We start from the raw sequence: 27,602 nt of genomic DNA, 5'->3' as shown, positions 1-27,602 counted from the left end.
CCTCCCACTTGCCTTGGAGGTTACAGGACGATTGATTTCGATTGATCTTTCACATCATCACCTTAAACTCTTAGAGGATTCTTTATTGCATTTGTTTACCAAAGAATTTTCAGTGACATTTGAGAAATAAGATGTTTTCTACATGGAGATGGTTTCTCTGTGATGTTCCCTGAACTTCACGTTGGCCCTTGCCAGAGATCTCTATTTTTACAGCTATGTGCGTCATTGTTGTTTCCAACTGATAGATGCATGAATGCAAGTTCACATCCTTCCTGCCTTAGGACTTGTGGGGGCTTGGCTCAGGCGGCTGGATAGACAGCAGGGAAGGTCACTGAGAAAAGGAGGTTAGACTATTAGTTCTTTCTTTGTCCCCACACGACATTCTAAGCTGTAATAAATTTATTGTTTGGTACAACTGTTAAACCCATTCCTGTTGTTATTTTTTCTCAGTCTTCAGCCTCCTCCACAGCCTTTCTGTGGCTTTTGAAGTCCACTCTCCCCGAGTTTCAAAACAGTGTACTTCTTTGATCCTTCTCCTACGACCTCTCTAAGGGGTCTTTTCGTACCCTACTTCTGCCACTTTCTTCTGCCCAGTACTTTAGGTATCTCCCCAAACTTTTTCTGGGGTCTTCTGCTCCTCTCTCTTCTTTCTTCTCTTTTCCTACCCTTTCACCTTTTCCTCCCTCATCTTTCACTTTTTTATTCATGCACTCTTGGGTACATTTGTTAAATATATATTTACTTAGCACCTACTGTGTGCTTTGTACTATGCTAGGTACTAGGTTTTTGGAATGCATGCATGAATGAGATAGATACAGCTCCAGCTTCCATAGAATTTACTATTTTCCCAATTGATTCATAAATTATAATTAAGTAGTGTTTTAATGGAGAAGTATTGGTTGATACGAGAGCATGTAATTTAGGGACCTGTCCTAGTTTAAGTGGACAGTGAAGTCTTCCCTAGGAAATCATTCTTAGCTAAAATCTAAAGGGTGAGTAGGAATTTCTGAGGTAGAAGCAGGGAGTGTACCAGGCAGTTGCAACAGAAGACTCTAACTCAGCAGATTTTCCTGGTGGTCCAGCGGTTAAGACTCCGTGCTCCCAATGCAGGGGGCCTGGGTTTGATCCCTGGTCAGGGAACTAGATCCCGCATGCCGCCACTAAAATATCTCTCTGCTGCAACTAAAGATCCCACGTGCTGCAACTAAAAGACCCCTCGTGCCACAACTAAAGATCCCACATGCCGCAACTAAAAGGTCCCTCGTGCCACAACTAAAGATCCCGCGTGCTGCAACTAAAAGATCCCGTGTGCCACGACTAAGACCTGGTGCAGCCAGATAGATAGATATCTAGATAGGTAGATAAATAAATAAATATTAAAAAAAAGAAAATTCTTAACTCAGTATTCTAGTCACATGGGCCTTCTTTCAGTTCCTTGAATACACCATGTTTCTTCCCACCTCAGGTGATGAAACACGAGTTATCATCTTTTCTCAATCTTACCTAAACTGATTCTTCACTGCAATTCCTTCTTTTCCCCAGCTCACTGCATTAGAAGTCTTGGTGTCATTGATTTCCTTTGAAATAGACCTGAGATCTACCCTTTCTGCTTCCTTCATTTGCTCTGCCTGCCATAGGGCTTCAAGGTATGGTCACTTCACAGCTGGATACTGTGATAGTGACTAGAGTCCTTCCAGCCTTCTCCTCCAACATTTCCTTGCCCCACCCTCCCCAGCATAGCCAATACGGACCTCTCGTTCTGAGACCCGTTTTTAATTATATTACTCCTTGGTTAAAAAACCTAGAGTAGATTCCTGGTGCACAAAATCCAGATTCCCCTAATTTGGGTCCTCGGTTATCAGTCCTCAGACTGCCTGTCTCTAGTTTTGTTTCTCAACACACACCTCTTGGGACAAACAGATATTCCACCTCTTTCCCCTTTCTGTAAACCATGCTCCTTTCTGCCTTTGTTCTCTGTTCTAACATTTGCCACTGTCTCCAGGAAAGCTTTTCAACTAGTGTAGCCCCCAGTGATTTCTTCATCTCTGAACTCTACTTATAATACTTTCTGTATTTCATATGTGCTAATATTATTTCCTGACCTAAATTTTAAATTTAAAAACAGAGACATGTCTTACAGGAATTTTATATACCCTGCTTTAGGATTCACCTAAGTATAGGTACTTAATAAAGGCTTTGATGATGCCCAGAAGACTGACTTTTCCAGTTTTTTTAAATTGAAGTATAGTTGATTTATAATATTGCATCAGTTTCAGGTGTACAGCATAGTGATTCAGGGTTTCTGCAGATTATATTCTATTATAGGTTATTACAAGATAATGGGGATAATTCCCTGTGCTATACAGTAAAGCCTTGTTGCTTATCTATTTTATGTGTAGTAGTTTCTATCTGTTAATCCCATACTCCTAATTTGTCCCTCCCCTCTCCCTCTTCCCTTTGGTAACAATAAGTTTCTATTTCTTTGAGTCCAGAAGATTCATTTCAATATTATTTAGTGGAGGTTGCTAATCAAGGATTATGAGTCGTTAATATTGTAACTGTTGTGTCCTACACATTGGGCGTAACTTGAATTGACAGTAAACACCAATCTAGGTTGACAACAGGAATAATTCATTGTAACGGGCTCTAATGCTCCAAGGTTCTTTTATATTAGTCAAGTTCTCACATTTCACAGAAGTAATTAGGATTCCTTCTAATATTACAGCTATTCGAATACTAGTCCTTTATAGTTTGCAAGTTTTATTTAAACGAATCATCTCATTTAATCCTCAGTACAACTCTTTGAGGTAAATGGTATTATCCTTGTTTCTTTTAAACGAATCATCTCATTTAATCCTCATTACAACCCTTTGAGGTAAATGGTATTATCCTTAATTTTTACTGAAGAAGAAGTTGAGGTATAAAAAACTTAAATCAGTGTGAGTCACCCAGCTAGTTTATTTTGGAGCCCAGACCAGAACCTAGGCCTCTGACTTAAAGTTCCTCTTCTAATTTAAAAAATTTTTATTTATTTATTTTTATGTACTTTTTTTTATTGGAGTAAAATTGCTTTACAACGTTGTGTTAGTTTCTGCTGAACAATGAAGTGAGTCAGCTATACGTATACATATATCCCCGTATCCCCTCCCTCTTGGACCTCGCTCCCACCCCCCACCCCATCCGACGCAGCTAGGTCATCACAGAGCACCGAGCTGAGCTCCCTGTGCTATACAGCAGGTTCCCACTAGCTATCTGTTTTACACATGGTATTGTACTTATGTCAAACCTAATCTCCCAATTCACCCCACCCTCTCCTTCCCCCTCTGTGTCCACATGTCTGTTCTCTACATCTACGTCTCTATTCGTGCCCTACAAATAGGTTCATCTGTACCATTTTTCTAGATTCCACATATATGCGTTAATATACAGTATTTGTTTTCCTCTTTCTGGCTTACTTCACTCTGTATGACAGACTCTAGGTCCATCCACATCTCTACAAATGACCCAATTTTGTTCCTTTTTATGGCTGAGTAATATTCCATTGCATATATGTGCCACATCTTCATCCATTCATCTGTCGTTGGACATTTAGGTTGTTTCCATGTCCTGGGTATTGTAAATAGTGTTGCAGTGAACATTTGGGTATGTGTGTCCTTTTGAATTATGGTTTTCTTAGCAAACCCAGTGGGATTTCTGGGTCATATGGTAGTACTGTTTTTAGTTTTTTAAGGAATCTCTATACTGTTCTCCATAGTGGCTGTATTAATTTACATTCCCACCAGCAGTGTGAGAGGGTTCCCTTTTCTCCACACCCTCTCCAGCATTTATTGTCTGTAGATTTTTTGATGATGGCCATTCTGACTAGTGTGAGGTGATACCTCACTGTAGTTTTGATTTACATTTCTCTAATAATTAGTGATCTTGAGCATCTTTTCATGTGCCTCTTGGCCATCTATATGTCTTATTTGGTGAAATGTCTATTTAGGTCTTCCACCCATTTTTTAATTGGGTTGTTTGTTTTTTTGATACTGAGCTGCATGAGCTGTTTGTGTATTTTGGAGATTAATTCTTTGTCCGTTCTTCATTTGCAAGTATTTTCTCCCATTCTGAAGGTTGTCTTTTTGTCTTGTTTATGGTTTCCTTTGCTGTAGAAAAGCTTTTAAGTTTAATTAGTCCTATTTGTTTATTTTTTAATTTTCATTACTCTAGGAGGCGGGTCAAAAAAGATCTTGCTGTGGTTTATGTCAAAGAGCATTTTTCCTGTTTTCCTCTATGAGTTTTATAGGGTCTGGCCTTACATTTAAGTCTTTAATCCATTTTGAGTTTATTTTTGTGTATGGTGTTAGGTAGTATTCTAATTTCATTCTTTTACATGTAGCTGTCCAGTTTTCCCAGCACCACTTATTGAAGAGGCTATCTTTTCTCCATTGTATGTTCTTGTCTCTTTTGTCATAAATTAGGTGACCATATGTTCGTGGGTTTATCTCTGGGCTTTCTATCTTCTTCCATTGATCTACATTTCTGTTTCTGTGCCAGTACCATATTGTCTTGATTACTGTAGCTTTGTAGTATAGTTTGAAGTCACAGAGCCTGATTCCTCCAGCTCTGCTTTTCTTTCTCAAGATTGCTTTGGCTGTTTGGGGTTTTTTGTTTTCCATACGAATTGTAAAATTTTTAATTCTAATTTTGTGAAGAATGCCATTGGTAGTTTGATAGGGATTGCACTGAATCTGTAGATTGCTTTGGGTAGTATAGTCATTTTCACAATATTGATTCTTCCAATCCAAGAACATGGTGTATTTCTCCATCTGTTTATGTCATCTTTGATTTCTTTCATCAGTGTTTTATGGTTTTCTGAGTACAAGTCTTTTGCCTCTTTAGGTAGGTTTATTCCTAGGTATTATATTCTTTTTGTTGCTATGGTAAATGGGATTGTTTCCTTAATTTCTCTTTCTGATTTTTTGTTGTTAGTGTATAGGAATGCCAGAGATTTCTTAATTTTGTATTCTGAAACCTTACCAAATTCATTGATTAGTTTTCTGGTGACATCTTTAGGATTTTCTATGTATAGTATCATGTCATCTGCAAACAATGACAGTTTTACTTCTTTTCCAATTTGTATTCCTTTTGTTTCTTTTTCTTCTCTGACTGCTGTGGCTAGGACTTGCAAAACTATGTTGAATAAGAGTGGGGGGAGTGGACATCCTTGTTTTGTTCCTGATCTTAGTAGAAGTGCTTTCAGTTTTTCACCATTGAGTATGATGTTTGCTGTCAGTTTGTCATATATGAGCTTTATTATCTTGAGGTAGTTTCCCTCTATGCCCACTTTCTGGAGAGTTTTTATCATAAATGGGTGTTGAATTTTTGTCAAAAGCTTTTTCTGCATCTATTGAGATGATCATATGGTTTTTATTCCTTAATTTGTTAATATGGTGTATCAACATTGGTTGATTTGCGTATATTGAAGAATCCTTTCATTCCTTGGATAAATCCCACTTGATCATGGTGTATGATCCTTTTAATGTGTTGTTGGATTCTGTTTGCTAGTATTTTGTTCGGGATTTTTGCCTCTGTGTTCATCAGTGATATTGGCCTGTAATTTTCTTTTTTTGTGATTTCTTTGTCTTGTTTTGGTATCAGGGTGTTGGTGGCTTCATAGAACAAATTTGGGAGTGTTCCTCCCTCTGCAGTTTTTGGAAGAGTTTGAGAAGGATTGGTCTTAGCTCTTCTCTAAATGTTTGGTAGAATTCGCCTGTGAAGCCATCTGGTCCTGGACTTTTGTTTGTTGGAAGAGTTTTAATTACAGTTTCAATTTCATTACTTGTGATAGGTCTGTTTATATTTTCTAATTCTTCCTGGTTCAGTCTTGGAAAGTGTACCTTTCCAAGGATTTGTCCATTTCTTCGTGGTTGTCCATTTTATGGGCATATAGTTGTTTGTAGTAGTCTCTTATAATCCTTTGTATTTCTGTGGTGTCAGTTGTGATTTCTCCTTTTTCATTTCTAATTTTATTGATTTGCGTCCTGTCCCTTTTTTTCTTGATGTGTCTGGCTAAAGGTTTATCAATTTTGTTTATCTTCTCAGAGAACCAACTTTTAGTTTTATTGATCTTTGCTATTGTTTTCTTCATTTCTATTTCATTTATTTCTGCTCTCATCTTTATGATTTCTTTCCTTCTACTGACGTTGACTTTTCTTTGTTCTTTCTCTGGTTGCTTTAGTTGTAAGGTTAGATTGTTTATTTGAGATTTTTCTTGTTTCTTGAGGTGAGATTAAATTGCTATAAAATTCCCTCTTAGAACTGATTTTGCTGAGTCCTGTAGGTTTTGGGTCGTTGTGTTTTCATTGTCATTTGTTTCTATGTATTTTTTTATTTCTTCTTTGACTTCTTCAGTGATGTCTTGGTTATTTAGTAGCACACTGTTTTGCTTCCATATATTTGTGGTTTTTACAGTTTTTTTTCCTGTAATTGATTTTGAATCTCATAGCGTTGTGGTCAGAAAAGATGCTTGATATGATTTCAGTTTTCTTAAATTTTCCGAGGCTTGATTTTTGACTCAAGATGTGATAGATCCTGGGGAATGTTCCGTGTGCACTTGAGAAGAAAATGTATTCTGCCACTTTTGGTGGAATGTCCTATAAATATCAGTTAAATCTATCTGGTTTACTGTGCCATTTAAAACTTGTGTTTCCCTGTTTATTTTCTCTTTGGATGATCTGTCCATTGGTGTAAGTGGGGTGTTAAAAGTCCCCTACTATTATTGTGTTACTGTCAATTTCCCCTTTTATGGTTGTTAGCATTTGCCTTATGTATTGAAATGCTCCTTTGTTGGGTACATAAATATTTATAATTGTTATAGCTTCTTCTTGGGTTGATCCCTTTATCATTACGTAGTGTCCTTCCTTATCTCTTGTAACAGTCTTTATTTTAAAGTCTATTTTATCTGATATGAGTATTGCTACTCCAGCTTTCCTTTGATTTCCATTTGCATGGAATATCTTTTTCTATCCCTTCACTTTCAGTCTGTATGTGTCCCTAGGTCTGATGTGGGTCTCTCGTAGACAGCATATATATGGGTCTTGTTTTTGTATCCATTCAGCCAGCCTGTGTCTTTTGGTTGGAGCATTGAATCCATTTACATTTAAGATAATTATTGATTTGTATTCTCCTATTGCCATTTTCTTAATTGTTTGGGTTTGTTTTTGTGGGTCTTTTTCTTCTCTTGTGTTTCTCACCTAGAGAAGTTCCTTTAGCATTTGTTGTAAAGCTGGTTTGGTGGTGCTGAATTCTCTTAGCTTTTGATTGTCTGTAAAGCCTTTGATTTCTCAGTCAAATCTGAATGAGATCCTTGCTGGGTAGAGTAATCTTGCTTGTAGATTTTTCTCTTTCATCACTTTAAGTATATCCTGCCACTCCCTTCTGGCCTGCAGAGTTTCTGCTGAGAAATCAGCTGATAACCTTATGGGGATTCCTTTGTATGTTATTTTCTGCTTTTCCCTTGCTGCTTTTAATATTTTTTCTTTGAATTTAATTTTTGTTAGTTTGATTAATATGTGTCTTGGTGTGTTTCTCTTAGGGTTTATCCTGTATGAGACTCTCTGCGCTTCCTGGGCTTGGGTGACTATTTCCTTTCCCATGTGAGGGAAGTTTTCCACTATAATCTCTTCAGATATTTTCTCAGACCCTTTCTTTTTCTCTTCTTCTTCTGGGACCCCTGTAATGTGAATGTTGGTGCATTTAGTGTTGTCCCAGAGGTCTCTGAGATTGTCTTCAATTCTTTTCATTCTTTTCTCTTTATTCTGCTCCTTGGCAGTTATTTCCACCATTCTGTCTTCCAGCTCACTTATTCGTTCTTCTACCTTAGTTATTCTGTTCTTGATTCCTTCTAGTGTATTTTTCATTTCAGTTATTGTGTTGTTCATCTCTGTTTTTTTGTTCTGTAGTTCTTCTAGATCTTTGTAAATTATATATATATATATATATTTTTTTTTTTAATGGGTGAGATTGTGTTCCTGTCTTACTGGTTGTTTGGCCTGAGGCTTCCATCACTGGAGTTTTGTAGGCTGTTGGGAAGAGGTGGGTCTGGTGCCAAGAATTAGGAACTCCGGGAGACCTCATTCCTATGAATATTCCCTGGTGTCTGAGATTCTCTGTTAATCCAGTGGTTTGGACTCAGAGCTCCCACCACAGGAGCTCAGGCCTGACCCCTGTCTCATGCACCAAGATCCCACAAGCCATGCAGGGTGGCAAAAAAAAAAAAAAGAAAAATAGCAGAACAATAACAAAGAGTAAAAAATAAAATAAGATTAGAAAACTAACAGATATGTTACAAAGAATAAAAAAAAGAAAAATGTAGATGAAACAAGAACTGGAAGGTAAAACAGAACCATAATAGTAAAAAAGGGGAGAAAAGGAAAAAAAGCCTTGGCTGTGGAGGGTGAGGCTTAGGCAGGGGCAGGGTTTAGGCAGTGAGCAGGGCCTTTGCTTAGGACCACAGGGCTGGAAAAGGCCCTGGGGGGTTGGGGGTGGGGCTTAGGCTCATCTCAGCTGGAGGGGCCCAGGAGTGCCTCTGGCCTTCGAGGGCAGAGGGCCAGGTCCAGCATGCCAGCAGGCTCACTGGGCCCAAGTGGGTGGGGGAAACGCCAGCCAGCTGCGTTTCCCCCTGATCCTCCCATCCCAGAGGGCCCCTCCCTGTTGGCCTCTCTTCTTCTTCTCCCATCCCTCCCTCTTATGTCCCTAAGATCCACATGGTGGAGGGGGCCCCAGAAAGCAGGGGAGCAGACCTGGAATCCTAGTAGGCTTCCCGGGGCCAAGTGGGCAGGGGAAATGCCCGCTGGGCCTCCCCTGATCCTCTGGTCCTGGAGGGTTCCCCCCATCATCTGCCTCCTCTTCTCTTCCCCTCACTCCTCCCTCCCTCTCATGCCCCTAGGAACCATGAGGCTGGAGGGGACCCCGGAGAATGGAGGGCCAGGCCTGGGAGCCCAGCAGTCTTCCCAGGCCTGGGTGAGTGGGGGAAATGCCCTCTGTACCTCCCTGGATCCTCCAGTCCTCGAGGGCCCCTCCTGCCAGCTTCTCCTCTTCTCCCCCCACCTCCCTCCTACACCCCTAGGACCAACGTGGCCCAGAGGGGGCCTCGAATGGTGGAGGACCCTTCCTGGGAGCCCCACAGGCTTCCCGGGCCCGATGGGGCAGGGAAATGTCTCGGAGGATCAGGATTCCTCCAGGCGTGGGAACCCCTCCCTACTCCCAGCCACCCCTCAGGGGCGCCAGTCCTGTCCAGCCTCCACTTTGCCTCCCCTCTCACTCCCCCTATGTCCTACCTGGTCGCTGAGGGGTTCTTCCTGTCTCCTTAGGCGGTCAGGTCCCCCACTAGCGTCTGGCAGGCGCCCTAGTTGTGGGGAGACACGAACTCCACATCCACCCCCACTGCCATCTTGACCGGAAGCCTCTTAATTTTTTAAATAAAAAATTTTTTCAGCTTTATTGAGGTATAATTGACAAATAACATTGTGGAAGTTTAAGGTATACAATGGGATGATTTGGTATATGTATATATTGTGAAATGACTACCACAATAAGTTAGTTAGCGCATCCATCACCTCACGTAGTTGCCATTTTTCTCTACTCTCTCAGGTGATTTCAAGCATGCGGTGCTGTATTGTTAACTGTAGTCACCAGGCTGTACACTAGGTCCCTAAAACTTCATCATCTATAACTGAAATTTGACCAGCATCTCTCCGTTTCCCCCAGTCCCTCACAACCACCATTCTACTTTGTTTCTGTGAGTTCAGCATCAGGGGTGCAGATATTGCTTCAAGGTAGTGATTTCATTTCTTTCAGATACATACCAAAAGTGGGATCGCTGGATGATATGGTAGTTCTATTTTTGATTTTTTTGAGGAACCTCCATACTGTTTTCCATAATGGCTATGCGAGTTCCCGTTCCTACCAACAGTACAAGGGTTCTCTTTTCTCCACATATTCGCCATTGCTTGTTATCTCTTGTCTTTTTGATGATAGCCATTCTGTCAGGTATGAGGTGATAATCTCATTGTGGTTTTGTTTTGCATTTCCCTGATGATTGGTGATATTGAGCACCTTTTTGTGTACCTGTTGGCCATTTGTATGTCTTCTTTGGAAAAGGGTCTATTCAGGTCCTTTGCCCATTTTAAATCATATTATTTGGCTTTTTGCTGTTGAGTCGTATGAGTGCCTTATAAATTTTGGGTATTAACCCCTTATCAGATATATGATTTCCAAATACTTTTTCTCTTTCCATAGGTTGCCTTTTTATTTGGGGCTCCTTTTTTAAACACTGTATTTCTTCTCTATTAGAGAATCTGCCCTTGCTCATACTTAACCATTTTCTGCCAGAGACCTTTGTCCTTGTGTATTTTAGTTGTTCAGTAACTGATTCCTAGAAAAAAAGAATGTTCAGCAGCTGCTTCTCAGGAAGCATGAAAAGAGGTTACATTTTTTAAATGGATTAGTATTTCAATTAATATGATTTTGCCTTAGTATCTTTCTAAAAACTTTAAATGAAATTTGCATATGGATGGTGTGATGAGTGAAGCCTAAAGCTAACTGGTGTAGTTGGGTATTAATTAGTTACTACCCACATCTCTGGTAGACCATGTATCCAGCACCAAAACTAGATAATCAGACCTGTAGTATGCCTAGCCAGAAAAGGCCAGGCTGAGGTCAAGTATTGAAATGTCATACTCAGAGCTCCCTCACCAAAGGAGGTCTAGGCATGAGACCATGAATCTTTACCCCTTGCTGGTTCTATTTGATTACAGAGACATGGTGCTGGCAGAGCTTTTAAAAACTTGTTTCATGTTTTTAAAATCCTTGGGAGCTACAGAGTGGGTGTTCAGACCAAAAAGGCTGCTTCCTGGAGTGTTTGTGCAAAGGGTCATTTTTAGAGAGTTATGAGGAATGGAATTGGGTCTGACGTCAATTCTCAGTGTGCTTTCTCTCCCCAGAGGAATAGCCCATATGTAGAGACAGATGTGAGACTGAAGTCTCTTTTACATATAAATAATGCTGGGAGAGAATGAGAACATTACCGTGAGTTAGAGGTTGGGGAAGAACCAAGTTTACTGTAAGCCAGAGATGACCAAGTTGTTTTTATACACACTTTTTCAAACATTCAATTGTGTATAACCCATAAGCCTAAATGTGCACAAAACATAAATGTACAGTAAATTAATAATAATTAATAATAATAGAAAATACCTCTGTGTAATCATCCCAGGTCAAATACTAGAACATTACCAGCACCCAGAAGCTCCCCCAACAATTCCTTTTGATCACTACCCAGTTCCCCCTTCAGGAGTCTCCTGACTTTTATGGTAATAATCTCCTTGCTTTTCTCTTTAGATTTACCACTTTTATATGCATTCCTAAGCAACATAAATTCATTTTGCCTATTTTTGAACTTCATATACATGGAATCATATTGCATTTTTATGTGTCTTGATCCTTTTACTTAATGTTTTGTTTGTAATTACACATTGTTGAATATAGCTGTAGTTTGTTCTCTTTTATTAGAGTATTTCATTGTATGACTATATTATTTTACTTTTGATAGTTGTTTGGTTCTTTCCAGTCTGGGCCAGCTGTAAATAATGCCACTTTGAACATTCTTTTTTTTTAAACAAACTTATTTATTTTTGGCTGCATTTGGTCTTCGTTGCTGCACGTGGGCTTTTTCTAGTTGTGGTGAGCAGGGGCTACTCTTCATTGTGGTGTGCAGGCTTCTCATTGCGTTGACTTCTCTTGTTCAGGAGCATGGGCTCTAAGTGTGCAGGCTTCAGTAGCTGTGGCACGCGGGCTCAGCAGTTGTGGCTCGTGGGCTCTAGAGTGTAGGCTTAGTAGTTGTGGCTCACGGGCTTAGCTGCTCCACAGCATGTGGGATCTTCTCAAACCAGGGATCAAGCCCATGTCCCCTGCATTGGCAGGCGGATTGTTAACCACTGCAACACCAGGGAATTCCCCACTTTGAACATTCTTGAACTTGTCTTTTGGTTCACGAATTCCCGTTGGATATACATTACCTTGAACCATGTGAAATTACCTTTTTTTCCCCCTGTGTCGTGCAGCTTGCAAATTCTTAGTTCCCTGACCAGGGATCGAACCTGTGCCTCCCTGCAGTGGAAGCACAGAGTCCTAACCACTGGACTGCCAGGGAAGTCCCTGAAAGTACCATTTTTGTGGATCAGTCACATATTAATGATTCCATATGGTTCATTGTAATACCTAGGAGTAGAATTGTTGGATCATAAGAATTGCATATGTTCAATTTTAGTATATTCTGCCAAATAGTTTTCTAAAAATCTTGTATCAACTTAATCTCCCTCCAGCAACGTATAAGAATTGTCCCACATTCTGGCCTACATTTGGTATTGTAATTTTTCGTTGTAATTTTGATTTGCATTTCCTTGGTTACTCATGAAGTTGAGTACTGTTTCATTTGTTTTTGGCTGTTTAGATTTCTTCTTATGAAGTACCTATTCAAGTCATTTGCCTATTTTTCTGTTGAATGGTCCATTTTTGTCTTACTGATCAGCAGGTGTTCTTTATATATTCTAGATATGAATACTTGATTGTTAATGTGTCACATGTATCTTCATTCTGTGTCTCATCTCTTTACTCTCTTATTGGTGTCTTTGATGAACGGATATTCCCAATTTTAATGTAGTCAAATTTATTCATCTTTTTTTTTATAGTTAATACTTTTTGTGTTTGTCTAAAATGACTTTTGCCATACGTAAGATTTTGACGATAGTCTGCCATATTATCTTCCAAGAGCTTTGTTTTTCACATTTAGTTCTGTAATCCATCTGAAGTTGATTTTTTTTACATTATCAATTTTTTTATTGATGTATAGTTGATTTACAACGTTGTATTAATTTCTGCTATACAGCAAAGTGATTCAGTTATATATAGATATAGATATATACACACATATTCTTTTTTATATTCTTTTCCACTATGGTTTACCATGGGATATTGAATATAGTTCTTTGTGCTATACAGTAGGACCTTGTTGTTTATTCATTGTGTACAGAGGTCCAATTTCATTTTTCCCCCAATGGATATCCAGTTGTCCCAGCACCAATTAGTGAAGAGAGATACTCTCACCATTGCTCTGAGGTGTCACTTCTGTCATAGATCAGGGTCCATATGTGCCTGTATCTGTTCCAGGCTCTGTTCTATTCAGTGGTCTGTTATATTTCTGCACTAATACCTCATTGTCTTAATTACTATAACTTTATAGTAAGTAAGTCCCCACCTTGTTCTTTTCTAAGAGTGCCTTGGCTATCCTTGTCCTTTTGCATTCCCATATACATTTTAGACTCAGCTTGTCAAGTTTCATCAAAAAAGTCTGTTGGCATTTTTATTGAGATTGCATTTAATCTATCCATTTATTTAGAATTTACATCTTTATAATAGTGAGTCTTAAATCTAGAAATAAGGTTTATCTCTCCATGTAATAAGGTCTACTTTATTGTTTATCCAAAAATTTTTTGAGGTAAATTTCATATTTCAACAATATTTTATCATCAAATTTACCATTTTAATCATTTTTAGGTATACACTTCAGTTGCATTAAGAACAGTTATACTGTTGTGCAACCATCACCACTCTCTACCTCCAGAACTTTTTCAGTGGCTTTCAGTACATTCATAATGTTATACAACCACCAGCACTATCTAATTTCAGAGCATTTCATCATCCCCCACACCCCCCCAAAAAAACCCCATGTGCATTAAGTTGTCACTCCTCCAATCCTTAGCAACCACTAATCTGCCTTCTGTCTTCATGGATTTGCCTCTACTGGACATTTCATGTTAAGTGGAGTCACACAAAATATGGTCTTTTGTGTCTCATTTCTTTCACTCAGCACAATGTTTTCAAGGCTCATCTTTGTTGTAGTATGTACCCTTTTAAGACTGAATAATATTCCATTGCATGTATATACCACATTTTGATTATATGAATATACCATATTATAAATTCATCAGTTGATAGACACTAGTCAATAAAATTCTATAATTCTTTGTAGAGGACTTGCCCATATTTCGTTAGATTTATTCCAAGACACATGTTTTCAAATCCTTTTAAATGATATTTTTATAATGTAATTTGAAAATACATAATTTTTTAAAATGTAATTTAATATGTTGTTTACCACTGTTATATAGGAACATATGATGTTAATTTTACATTCTATAAATAGTTTAAAGTTTGATAAACTCTCTTAATCCCAAAAATTTATGTTGATTCTTTTGGATTTTATATATATCAATCATTGTGATGAATGAAGGACTTTTGTTTGTTTCTTTTCATTTCTTCTGCCATTTGTTTCTTCCTTGTATCTTACCCTGCTGACTAGAACCTCTAGTACAGTGTTGAATAGAGTAATGATAATAAGCAGCCTTGACTTATTCCTGATTCCAAAGGAAAAGCTTTCAACCCTTCACTGTTAAATATGAGATTTGCTATTTCTATTCATATTTCAAATGATTTTTATCTTAGCTGAAACCTGGATTTCTAGGACAAATCCTTTTTGGTTTTAATTTTTAAGAAACATTTAAATGAGCTCCTGAGGGTACTTCCCCTCTGATTCGGTCATTTTTGGCAGTCTTGATGTATGACTTTGGAAGTCACACTGACCTGAGTCCAAATATGGCTCTACTATAAACTCATGTGATTTTGGTTAGGATTATAAATCCTTTTAGGGCAAGAACTGCATGCTATTTAGTTAATTCTGTATCATTAGCTTTAACTTATTAATGCCTAGTACATTGTAGGGGCTTAATATAGATCTTGAAAAAAATGAAGTTATATAATTTGTCTCTGAGTCTTGGCTTCCTCATTTATAAAATAGGAATTAATAATCCCCTATAGGCCTTTATATAATGATTTAAAAAATAATATGTGTAACATAGTTGCATGTAAAAAATGCAACTTTCCTTTGAGATTTACTTATCTTTAGCTGACTACATTAGTAATTAAGAGGGTTCTGGGATCCGCTTTCTAATATTGAGTGTTGGGGGGTTCTTCACAGTAACAGCAATTCTCAGACACCATCTGGGTGTCTTACAACTCAACACAATTCTTACACTGTCTACTCAGAGATACCATCAGATTCCACAGATTGAGGGCTCAGTCCTACAAGACTGCCCCCTTCTCCTGCCTACTTCAGATGCCAATCTTAAGCCCAGGTTGTTACCTGTTTCTGACTGCCTGGCTACAGATTGGAGCCGTTACCCCCTCCTTGAACTTTAGGTGCTGGTTGTAAGTCCAGGTTGTTCCCTATACTTCTGACTGAATATAAAGCAGAGGTTCCCATGACCCTCTCCTTGTGTTTGATTAATTTGCTAGAGTGGCAAACACAGAGAAATATTTTACTTACTAGATTATTGGTTTATTATAAAAGGATATAATTCAGGAACAGCCAGATGGAAGAGATGAACAGGGCAAGGTATAGGGGAAGAGTGGGGATCTTCATGCCCTTTCCAGGTGCAGCACTCTTCCCGAATCTCCACGTGTTCACTAACCTGGAAGCTTTCCAAACTTGTCCTTTTAGGGTTTTATGGAGGCTTCATTACACAGGCATGATTGATTAAATCATTGGCCAATCTCCAGCCCCTCCCCCCTCCCCCAGTGACTGAAAGGTCCAACCTTCTTTTCACATGGTTAGTTCAACTGGTGACCAGCACCCCCTCCCATCTTTACAGGATTTTCAAAAGTCACCTCATTAACATAAGTTCCGTTGTGGTTGAAAGGGGCTTGTTATGAATAACAAGACACCCCTTTCACCATTATGGCTTTGAAGGGATTTCAGGAACTGAGGACAAGAGACTGAATATTATAACAAAAGATGCTCCAATTGCTCTCATGGCTTAGGAAATTACAAGGGTTTGGGGTGCTCTGAACCAGAAACATTGGAAGAAGACCAAAAAAAATTTTTATTATAAATCACAATATCACAGTAATGATTTCCATCTTTGGGTTTTTATTTAATCTCATAGAAACTTGTTTACTGTATTTTTTTGGGACTATCATTGATTTACAATATTGTGCTAGTTTCAGGTGCACAGCAAAGTGAACTTTGGCTGGGTGAGTGCATGTCTCACCCCTGCCCTCAGGAGCCTAAATAACACCCCCACACCCAGCACTCTTAGCTGGGTGAAGAGAGCACTGGTAACATTTTCTGAGGACTTAGATGTTTGTGCTTCTAAAACCCTGTGGGAATTCTTAGGATTACAGTTGATGTTTCTTACTCTGAAAGGACCTTTGCAATTACTGATGAAGAGTTGGCCTTTCTCTGTTGCAGATTGACATCAATAAATGCCATTATTTAGTGGATTTGGACACTGTGAGAGAAACACCCCGGGAGCCAAAATATTCATCCAATAGAGAAGAATGGATCAACTTGGCCTACAGACCATTCCTTGATGCATCTAGGTATGTGGCTTTAGTCCTAAGAAATGTACTAGGATTAGTAAGGGCAAAAATTGGAATCTGGGATTGAATAACTTCCAATCCTGGGCTAACTCTAGTAGCCATCTAATTTTATTTTTATTTGGGCCCAAACATCTTCTATTCTTGTCCAGTTCCCTGAGAAATCTAAAAGAGTGCTCTTCTTTTCTAGGCATCAGAGTGCAAAGTATATTCTGGTATCATTCAAATAACAGAATCTAAACAGATAGATCCACTGAAGAAAACACAAATAAGTGTTTGATTATTTTTGGCAATCAACTTCAACTTTCTTAACCAAGAGTTTTCTAATACTGTTAGGAAGATTGACTGTGTTCTTTAAGGAGCTAGAAGTTCATATCCGCATTATTTTTGGGCTCAAGGCTCAGTCAGAGATGGGACCAGGCCTTACTAGATCTTAAGTAGTAGTGACACCAAATAGACCAGGGCTTGGCTGGCTCTTCAGAAAAGCCTCAGAATTCGTGATAAGAGGTTGAGTCAGGATATCCAGGTGAAGGAGTGAGGGAGAGTTAGAAAGGTGTAGGTTGTCTGTGGGCAGAGGTCCAGGTAGACAGACAGTTGAAGTTAAGGAGGTCCAGGGACGCCTGGTGGGCAGAGCCCAGGATCCAAGAAATCAGGCAGAAACAAAAAGGTAGAGGACCAGGTCTTGAGAGGCAGGTCTGGGACTCAGAAACAGGGAAGAAACTATTTTCAGGAAGGAGTGATTAGAACCTACTGATCAAGTCCGTTTGATTAATATAACAATTGTTCATTGGATTTGGCAGCTGATGAAAGCAATTTTAGTGGAATGGTGGGGGCATAGGGACTTGAGATTAGAGGGGTCAAAGCAAAACTAGCAGGGAGGAAGGAGGCAAGATGGCAGAGTAGAAGGACATGAGCTTACGCCTTCTTATGGAAACACCAAAAATCACAACTAACTGCTGAACAACCACTGACAAAAAAACACTGGAACCTACCAAAAAGGATAGCCTACATCCAAAGACACAGAAGAAGCCACAGCGAGATGGTAGGAGGAGTGCAATCACAATAAAATCAAATCCCATAACTGCCAAGTGGGCAACCCACAACCTGGAAAATAATTACACCACAGAAGTTCTCCCACAGGAGTGAAAGCTCTGAGCCCCCCATTGGGCTCCCCAGTCTCGGGGTCTGGCAACAGGAGGAGGAGCCCGCAGGTCTGACTTTGAAGGCCACTGGTATTTGACCACAGAAATTCCACAGGACTGGTGGAAACAAACTTCACTCTTGGAAGGCACACACTGGGTGTCATGCACACCAGGACCCAGGGAAAAAAGTGGTGACCTCATAAGAGACTGGGCCGGGTTTACCTTTTGGGGTTGGAGGGTCACCTGCAGAGGCAGGGGGCGGCTGTGGCTCACTGTGGGGACAGGGACAGTGGCGGCAGTGGCTCTGACAAGTACTCATTGGCATGGGCCTTCGAGGAGGCTGCCATTTTCTCACCAAGACCTGACCCCACCCAACAGCCTGTAGGCTCCTGAGTGCTAGGATGCCTCAGGCCAACCAACCAACAGGGTGGGAACATAGCTTCACCCATTAGCAGACAGGCTGCTTAAAGTTTTTTTTTTTTTTAAAGATTTTTTTTTTTTGATGTGGACCATTTTTAAAGTCTTTATTGAATTTGTTACAATATTGATTCTGCTTTATGTTTTTTGGTTTTTTGGCCCCGAGGCATGTGGGATCTTAGCTCCCTGGCCAGGGATTGAACCTGCACCCCCTTCATTGGAAAGTGAAGTCTTAACCACTGGAGCGCCAGAGAAGTCCCTTAAAGTCTTCCTGAATAAACAGCTGCCCGATAATAAACACACCTCCCAGACATGGCCCTGCCCACCAGACGGACAAGACCCAGCACTATGCACCCAGTCCCTCCCACCAGGAAGACTGCACAAGCCTCTTAGACAGCCTCATCCACCAGGGGGCAGCCAGCAGAAGCAAGAAGAACTACAGTGCTGCAGCCTGCAGAACAGAAACCACAATCACAGAAAGTTAGACAAAATGAGATGGCAGAGGAATATGTCCCAGATGAAGGAACAAGATAAAACCCTAGAAGAACAACTAAGTAAAGTGGAGATAGGCAATCTACCTGAAAAAGGATTCAGAGTAATGATAGTAAAAATGATCCAAGATCTTGGAAAAACAATGGAGGCACAGATTGAGAAGATACAAGAAATGTTTAACAAAGACCTAGAAGAACTAAAGAACAAACAAACAGAGATGAACAATACAATAATTGAAATGAAAAATACACTAGAAGGAATCAGTGGCAGAGTAGCTGAGGCAGAAGAACGGATAAGTGACCTGGAAGACAGAATGGTGGAAATCACTGCCATGGAACAGAATAAAGAAAAAGGACCGAAAAGAAATGAAGACAGCCTAAGAGACCTCTGGGACAACATTAAATGCACCAGCATTCGCATTATAGGGGTCCCAGAAGGAGAAGAGAAAAAGAAAGGGTCTGAGAAAATATTTAAAGAGATTATAGCTGAAAACTTTCTTAACATGGGAAAGGAAACAATCATCGAAGTCCAGGAAGTGCAGAGAGTCCCAGGCAGGATAAACACAAGGAGGAACACGCTGAGACACATATTAATCAAACTGACAAAAATTAAAGACAAAGAAAAAATACTAAAAGCAACAAGGGAAAAGCAACAAATAACACACAAGGGAACTCCCATAAGGTTATCAGCTGATTTCTCAGCAGAAACTCTGCAGGCCAGAAGGGAGTGGCACGGTATGTTTAAAGTGATGAAAGGGAAGAACCTACAATCAAGAATACTCTTCCCAGCAAGGCTCTCATTCAGATTCAGTGGAGAAATCAAAAGGTTTATAGACAAGCAAAAGCTAAGAGAATTCAGCACCACCAGACCAGCTTTACAACAAATGCTAGAGGAACTTCTCTAGGCAGAAAACAAAGGCCACAGCTAGAAACAAGAAAATTACAAATGGAAAAGCTTACCGATAAAGGCAAACATACAGTAAAGTTAAGAAATCATCTGCACACAAATATATCAAACCCAGCAGTTGTGAGGAGAGCACAAATGCAAGATATTGGAAGTGCGTTTGATATTAAAAGACCAGCAACTTAAAACATTACACTGCTGTATCAAAACCTCATGGTAACCACAAACCAAAAATGTACAATGGATACACACACAAAAAAGAAAAAGGAATCTAAACACAACAATAAAGTTAGTCATAAAATCAGAAGAGAAGAGAACAAAAGAGGAAGGGAAGAAACAAAGACCTACAAAAACAAATCCAAAACAATTAACAAAATGGCAATAAGAACATACATATCAATAATTACCTTAAACGTGAATGGATTAAATGCTCCAACCAAAAGACACAGACTGGCTGAATGGATACAAAAACAAGACCTGTATGTATGCTGTCTACAGGAGACGCACTTCAAATCAAGGGACACATACTGAAAGTGAGAAGATGGAAAAATGTATTCCATGCAAATGGAAATCAAAGGAAAGCTGGAGTAACAATATTCATATCAGACAAGGAACACTACATAATGATCAAGGGATCAGTCCAAAAAGAAGGTATAACAATTGTAACTATATATGCTCCCAGTGTAGGAGCACTCAATATATAAGGCAAATGCTAACCACATTAAAGGGAGAAATCAACAGTAACACAATAATAGTGGGGGACTTTAACACCCTACTTTCATCAGTGGACCAGATGGATTTAATTGATATTTATAGAGCATCCATCCAAAAGCAGCAGAATACACATTCTTTTCAAGTGCACATGGAACATTCTCCAGGATTGATCACATGCTGGGCCACAAAGTGAGCCTTGGTAAATTTAAGAAAATTAAAATCATATCAAGCATCTTTTCTGACCAAACGCTATGAGATTAGAAATCAATGACAAGGAAAAAACTGTAAAAAAACACAAACACTTGGAAGCTTAACAATATACAGCCAATCCAGCAGCCAGTGGATCACTGAAGAAATCAAAGAGGAAATCAGAAAATACCTAGATAAGGCTTCCCTGGTGGTGCAGTGGTTGAGAGTCCGCCTGCCGATGCAGGGGACACGGGTTCGTGCCCCGGTCCGGGAAGATCCCACATGCCGCGGAGCGGCTGTGCCCGTGAGCCATGGCCGCTGAGCCTGTGCGTCCGGAACCTGTGCTCCACGATGGGAGAGGCCACAACAGTGAGAGGCCCGCGTACCGCAAAAAAAAAAAAAAAGAAAAGAAAAACCTAGATACAAATGAAAATGAAAGCACAACGATAGAAAAACCTATGGCATGTAGCAAAAGCAGTTCTAAGAGGGAAGTTGATAGCAATACAGTTCTACCTCAGGAAACAAGAAAAATCTCAAACAACGAAACCTTACAACCTAAAGCAACTAGAGAAAGAAGAACAAACAAAGCCCAAAGTTAGTAGAAGGAAAGAAATCATAAAGGTAAGAGTAGAAATAAATGAAATAGACAAAGAAAACAATAGAAAAGGTCAGTGATTGATCATGGCCTTAAGTGGGTAGGGAGGGAGCGGGGAGGGCACTGAGGGAGTGGAAGACCATGACAGGTGGTGGGATCATGGCCTGATATTCAAAAAATTGTCAGAATCAGGGCAGTAGTAGGAGAGAGCTTGAAATTCTCTTTCAAGCAGCAGTGAAGGTATGAAGTTCTCTGCATCACACATATTCTTTGGTGCCTGACTTGTTTGATATAGTATTTGGGGGGCAGGTCGCTATTGTGCCTTCATTTTTGAGTTAAGAAAACTATGATGACGTGAGATCTGGGCCTGAAAATATCTCCAGCCCTGGAGGCTCAGTAGATCCCAAACAACCTTCCTGTTAACAAAGGGAAACTTAGTGGTTCACAAATACTGACCAGCAGTACCTTGGTCACAGAATAAACTCTGTTTATAGCAAATGGGGCAAGGGAGTATTTTTGAGGCAAATTTGTTTTCCTTTTGGTTTTGAAGGATTGAAGTGAGGTTCCTCATCTTCCCATTTCCCCTTTTGGTAGCACACAGGCACCACAGCTGGTAGACATGAACTGAGAGCCCATTCAAGGCAAAGAAGCCTGCTGCTTGTATGCTTCTCACTGGAGAACTGGAAATCTTTTGAGGGAAGAGCAGAAGGTGTTGGTCACCTTCCCATCTGCCTTGTGGTGAGCAGAGAGTGACCAGAGATGACCACACAGTCACACAGTGATGTGCTTGAGCATCACTCCTCCAGGGCCCTCTGTGTTCAGCCGTCTCCTCAGCCAGAGGGAGCAGTGGACACAGTGGGAGACCATGAAATATGAGGGCCTTTCCCAGGGGTGCTCCTCACTGCTCCTCACTGAACATCCTGCTTCCCTAACAAGCTAGATTTTAAGGGCAGAAATAGAGCATGACTGGCTCAGTTTGATAAACGTTTGTTGAACGTCTTCTACATGTAAGACTATGTAGACTGTGTGCAGGTGAGATGGCTGCCCTGGGAGTTTATAGTTTACTTGGGGAGGTACACCGTAGTTCAGAGAGGTGCTGTTGGGGCATCAGAGGGAGGGGTTAGTTCCAGGAGGCTATGGTGAGAGGGACTAAGGAAGACTCCAAGAGGAGGTGACATCTGAAGGTCACACTGGTGCTAAGTATGGGAGGTGGATGAAGGGAGGGAACGTTGGAGGCATACAGACAAGTTGGGAGGCTATTCTGCTTGACTAGATGAGAGGTGACGAGAGAGTGAACTCAGCTGCAAAGGATGGATGGACTCAGGAGGCACATTTTTGCAGAGAAAGATCAGGCCAAAGTTTAGATCCCAGAAGCCTGCAACTTTCCCCAGTGAACTGTATCAAGCTTTTAAAGTTTTTCCTTTGCTCTGTTAGCAGTGAAGTACTAACCATTTTATTGTTTGCTTTCTGTGGCTGGGTTGGTCCCTAACCAGAAGCTTTCACAAGTTGAGCAGCACTTGCTAGAGCGATGAGACCCTAAGCTTATCTCCTTGTATGTCCTGTTCTCTTGTACATCCTGTTCTCCTGTGGGTCCCTGGTGCAGCTTCATTTCCCATTTGCCCACTGAGCACACCTCTATTGTAGGTAGAGGGAAGGAGAAGGCTATTGGGGAATGCCTTCACAGATTTTCAGTTTCCCATAAATTGTACTAATTTCCCCTAAACTGGAATTCTTTTCATGACCAAATGCTGAGAAAAGAAAGAAATCAGTTGGTTTAAGAACTGCAAAGGTACAGTTACTTGAAGGTATGCAAAGTATAGTGAAAAGAGCATGGGGTCAGAAGACATGTGCATTTAATCCTGGTTACTTGCTGGTTGCTCTTCTCTATTCCCAAATTTCCATATCAGTAAAACAGAGATAATATTTTACATACTTTATGGGAAAACAGAGATAATAATATTTTACATACTTTATGGGAATGTTGTAAGGATTAAATGAGAGCTGAAATATGAAAGTGTTTTTAAATTCTAAAGTATTATATAAAATGTCAGGCCTTCCAGTTAATTAGCAGGCTGCCTGAAGTTCCAAAGTTATGCTGATTTTCTTTACATTTCTCTTCCTCAGCATTTCCTAGTATATACTGACCTAACTGCAAAAACAGCAGGATCCTACAGCCCCATCTGCCACAGCAATTTGTAACTGTCAGCACTGTGACATCTCCTGTTGCTGACTTGGGGCCAGTCAAGCTGGACTGTACTGTCAGAGGCTGTGGGCCTCAGGGATACCACTCTGAGGTGGTGCATATGAAAGGCTCTTGGGAGATTGACCCTGGAATGCCTTTGAGCCTATTGAATGGGGCTGTTAATGTTTCCTCTGTCTTCTTGAAACAATGGTTTTTGTACTTTAGCTATTTATATAACAAGGAGAGAGAATGGTACTATCCACATGTAATAGTCACTCATGTCTTAGACCCTACATCAGGTGGGGCTGCAGGCCTACCTGTTTATTATTTAGCTCTTCCCGAGGAAAGGAGGTTTTCATAAGCCTGTGACGTACCACCACATGATCTTTTTAGAAATGTAAGCAGGTTAGTTTCTCAAATGTTGAAGCCCCTAAAATTTTTTTCCAGGCTTTTTTTTTTCATTTTATTGTGTTAATTAAATTAAATTAATTTTTATTGGAGTATGGTTGATTTACAATGTTGTGTTACTTTCTGCTGTACAGCAAAGTGAATCAGTTATATCCACTCTTTTTTAGATTCTATTCCCATACAGGTCATTACAGAGAGTATTGAGTAGAGTTACCTGTGCTGTACAGTAGGTTCTTTTTTTTTTTAACATCTTTATTGGAGTATAATTGCTTTACAATGTTGTGTCACTTTCTACTGTATAACAAAGTGAATCAGCTATACGTATACATATTTCCCCATATCTCCTCCCTCTTGAGCCTCCCTCCCACCTTGCCTATCCCACCCCTCTAAGGTGGTCACAAAGCACCGAGCTGATCTCCCTGTGCTATGCAGCTGCTTCCCACTAGCACCCTGAGGAAACCATAATCCAAAAACAGATATATACCACACTGTTCATTGCAGCACTATTTACAGTAGCCAGGACATGGGAGCAACCCTAAGTGTCCATCGACAGATGAATGGATAAAGAAGATGTGGCACATATATACAATGGAATATTACTCAGCCATAAAAAGAAACGAAATTCACTTATTTGTAGTTAGGTGGATGGACCGCGAGTCTGTCATACAGAGTGAAGTAAGTCAGAAAGAGAAAAACAAATACCATATGCTAACACATATATATGGAATCAAAAAAAATGGTTCTGATGAACCTAGGGCCCAGACAGGAATAAAGACGCAGACATAGAGAATGGACTTGAGGACACGGGGCAGGGTAAGGGTAAGCTGGGGCGAAGTGAGAGTAGCATTGACATATATACAGTACCAAATGTAAAGTAAGTCCTTATTAGTTATCTATTTCATATATAGTAGTGTATATATGTCAATCCTAAATCTCCCAATCCATCTCTCCACTACCCCCCTTTCTCCCTTGGTAACCATAAGTTTGTTTTCTACATCTGTGTAAGTCCCTAAAATTTAAATCTGCTGTCTTTAGAGTTCACTTTGAGTTCATTTTTTCTTTCTTCCTTTATCCATCTATCTGTCTATCTAAATGACATCCATCTAATCAGCAGATATTTTTTGAACACTGTTAGGAACTGTGATGGAGCTTAAGTATATGGTGGTGAACAGAACACACAAATTCCCTGTCCTCTTGGACCCTACAGTATAATGGGGAGGCTGGCATTAAACAAATAACCGTACAGATCAATCTGGAATTACAACCCATGTTAAGTACTTTAAGAGAAGAGTACAGGGTGCTGGGAGAGAAGGAGTCAGCAGCAGGACATCCCTGGAGTCTTCTTTTATGTCCTGAAGCCAGCTGGTTAAGCAGGTTTGGAAATCAGAAAATATTTATTGAATAGCTATTATGTCCTTGTCACAGAGTTAGATTATTTAAGGGGTATAAGAGAAGCAATTAGACACAGATTTTTACCCTTGAATAATTTACAGCTTTTGTAGTTACATATACAAAAACACCTTGAAAGACCATAGATGGTGCCAGATTGTGTGCTAGAACTGTGGAGGTTAAGAGTGTACTAACCTCCTGTAGCCTCTGAAGGTTTCCTGAAGGAGGTGGTGCTTGAGCTGAGGCTTAAAGGAAAAAGAGGATTTGTACCAGTGATAAAGAAGGTAGAATCACGTCTGTAATTCAAGGAGAAGAAAGCATGAGCACAGGTATAAAAATAAAAAGAAGCCTGTTGGATGAGGGGCCTGAGGGTCCATAAAGAAAAGTTTAGGGAATTCCCTGGCGGTCCAGTGGTTAGGACTCGGCGCTTTCACTGCCATGGCCCAGGTTCGATCCCAGTTGGGGAACTAAGATCCCACAAGCTACGAGGCACGGCCCAAAAAAAAAAAGCAAAAAAGAAAAGTTTAATTTACCTCTTTGATTTAAATTTGCTTTTAGTTAAAGTGATCTGCAATATATCATCCAAGTCAGAACACTTTTAAAGGTGAAAGGGGCCCTGCCCTGGGCGAATTGAGATAGGTGGTCATCCTGTTGTAATGTGGCCAGGATACATACAAGAGCTTATTCCAAAAAGCAGGATGGGAGAATGGAGCACATAGATGTAGTTCCTTTGCCCCACAGTCCATATTTACCATGTGGATTTGCCCATAGCTTACTTATTTGATAATCTGTGGACCTTTCTTGGTGCTGTAGCATGGATTGGGTCTTAGCTCTCTGAAAGGGAAGTGATGAGTCTAGTTTGAAGACAGTACCGGCACATAAAAAATTGTACTCTGGGGCTTCCCTGGTGGCGCAGTGGTTGAGAGTCTGCCTGCCGATGCAGGGGACACGGGTTCGTGCCCCGGTCCAGGAAGATCCCACATGCCGCCGAGCAGCTGGGCCCGTGAGCCATGGCCGCTGAGCCTGCGCGTCCGGAGCCTGTGCTCCGCAATGGGAGAGGCCACGACAGTGAGAGGCCCGCGTACCGCAAAAAAAAAAAAAAATTGTACTCTGAGTGTATGCCAATGGAGACTCAGCCCCAGGGGGAAGCAACCTAAACTTATTAGGACAATATTGTGACTGGTGCAAATTTAGGAATTCTGTATACCTATGAATATGTGAAGAGGCGTGTTTTCTGTTGAACTTGTTGGAAGATAAGCAAGGCCCTTACTGTTGGCCTATTGGAGAAGGACTCACAAATAGGGCTGAATGTTGTTAGCCCGTCTGGGAGAATAGCAGCCCAGATGCCCATCCATTCTTTTCCTGTTAGGCTTCTTCTCTGCTTTATCAAAGGACTGGAGACCCCAGATCCCATTAGTTTGAGAGAAGATCCGGGCATAAGATCTTGATAACCATCTTCTTGTCTCCCCTTGCACATAGCTGGTACCAGAGCTGCAGCTTCCTCTCCCTGAGTTTGCTATGTCTGTGTCTGGCTAATATTAGAAAGGTTTATCAAACTTCCAAGATATGGGGGCTAAACTAGGTGAAATACCACTTTTTAAACAAGACACATTCGTTACTCTGTGGACATCTCATACAACAAAGTTTCTAAAATGAGAGGATTTTTTTTTCTTTCTTTGAAACATGGTATAATGGCTACTTGTGTAAAATAGCTGGACAAGTGGGTGGATGTAATGCTTACTTTGAGATTCCCCAGAGAGGAGTGAAGGGAGACTGTTGCAATAAGTTGCCAGCTCAACGGTGGGTTCCTTTCTAAGTGTGGTGAGAATATTTGGCTGAGGGAGTCTGGTGGGAAATGCCTCTCCAGGATGTTGGAGTTGGCCTCCTGAGCAACAGAGCCTGTTTGTAGCTTTAGAAACAAATTGGGAGGCCCTGCCAGTGCTTCGCACAGCCACTTGCCACCCACTCTTTCCTCCTTCATTATAGGTCCCTTTTGTTTTGCTTGCTTTGCTTTCGCCTTTGGTTTTTGGATTGTGATATTTTCTTCTTCCCCATTTTGGAGCATATTAGCCTCATCCAGCTGGATTTTAGGCTTTCCCTGACTAAGGATGTGAGATAATTTGGGGAGACTTAAATAGGACAGGATTTCAAAGCCCTGCCAAATTTATGGTTACAGGTAGATGCAAGCAAAGAGTTAGAACTTCACATCTTCAGCTAGTATGGTAGGAGAGGGGCCTTTTCTAGTCAGAGGATTTCCTTAGAGCCAGGTGGGGATTGTGGTGATAGCATCTGCAGCTTGTGTTCCTTCACTGCCCAGCACAGGATTCTCGTGTAGGTTTTTCTTACTGAGACTATTACTCTCCTTTTAACATCCAAGAAGGGAATCCAGCAGCTGTGAGGCCTAAAGAGTACGTGGCACCTGTATCCATTTTGGTTCTGTGTCGTAGTCTAGTTCATGGCAGCCATTGTGTCCCCAGCCCTAACCCCAGCATAAGCAGAACAGTTTATTTCTGGAAGATAAGAAGACCACTGGAAAACCACTGTAAAGTGAAAATTAATTGGGAACTCTTGTTCCAGTTATTGCTGTGTAACAAGTCATCCCAAACTTAATGGTATAAAAGGACAACAGTTATTTATTATTGTTTTCTCTCATGGGTCTGTGACCTGACTGGGCTCAGCTAGGCAGTTTTTCAGC

The 27,602-nt window shown here is 40.4% G+C and overlaps 1 protein-coding gene across 9 annotated transcripts in view; it reads left to right on the top strand.

Annotated features, from left to right (window-relative positions):
- ALG9 (ALG9 alpha-1,2-mannosyltransferase) overlaps positions 1 to 27,602 on the top strand; it is a 96,166-nt gene that overhangs the window by 54,257 nt on the left and 14,307 nt on the right. For all 9 annotated transcript variants that reach the window (XR_003004420.1, XM_024754242.1, XM_024754243.1 and 6 more), the window contains one exon: positions 16,349 to 16,479. Coding sequence is in view for 8 of the 9 variants with exons in the window: in XM_024754242.1 (XP_024610010.1) it covers positions 16,349 to 16,479 (131 nt within the window). In the remaining variant the exon portion in view is untranslated. The remainder of the gene's footprint in view (positions 1 to 16,348; positions 16,480 to 27,602) is intronic.

The sequence above is a fragment of the Neophocaena asiaeorientalis genome, unplaced genomic scaffold (assembly GCF_003031525.2).
Source record: "Neophocaena asiaeorientalis asiaeorientalis breed wild unplaced genomic scaffold, Neophocaena_asiaeorientalis_V1.1 scaffold21, whole genome shotgun sequence".
NCBI lineage: Eukaryota > Metazoa > Chordata > Mammalia > Artiodactyla > Phocoenidae > Neophocaena > Neophocaena asiaeorientalis.
This window is presented reverse-complemented; position numbering and strand designations above follow the sequence as displayed.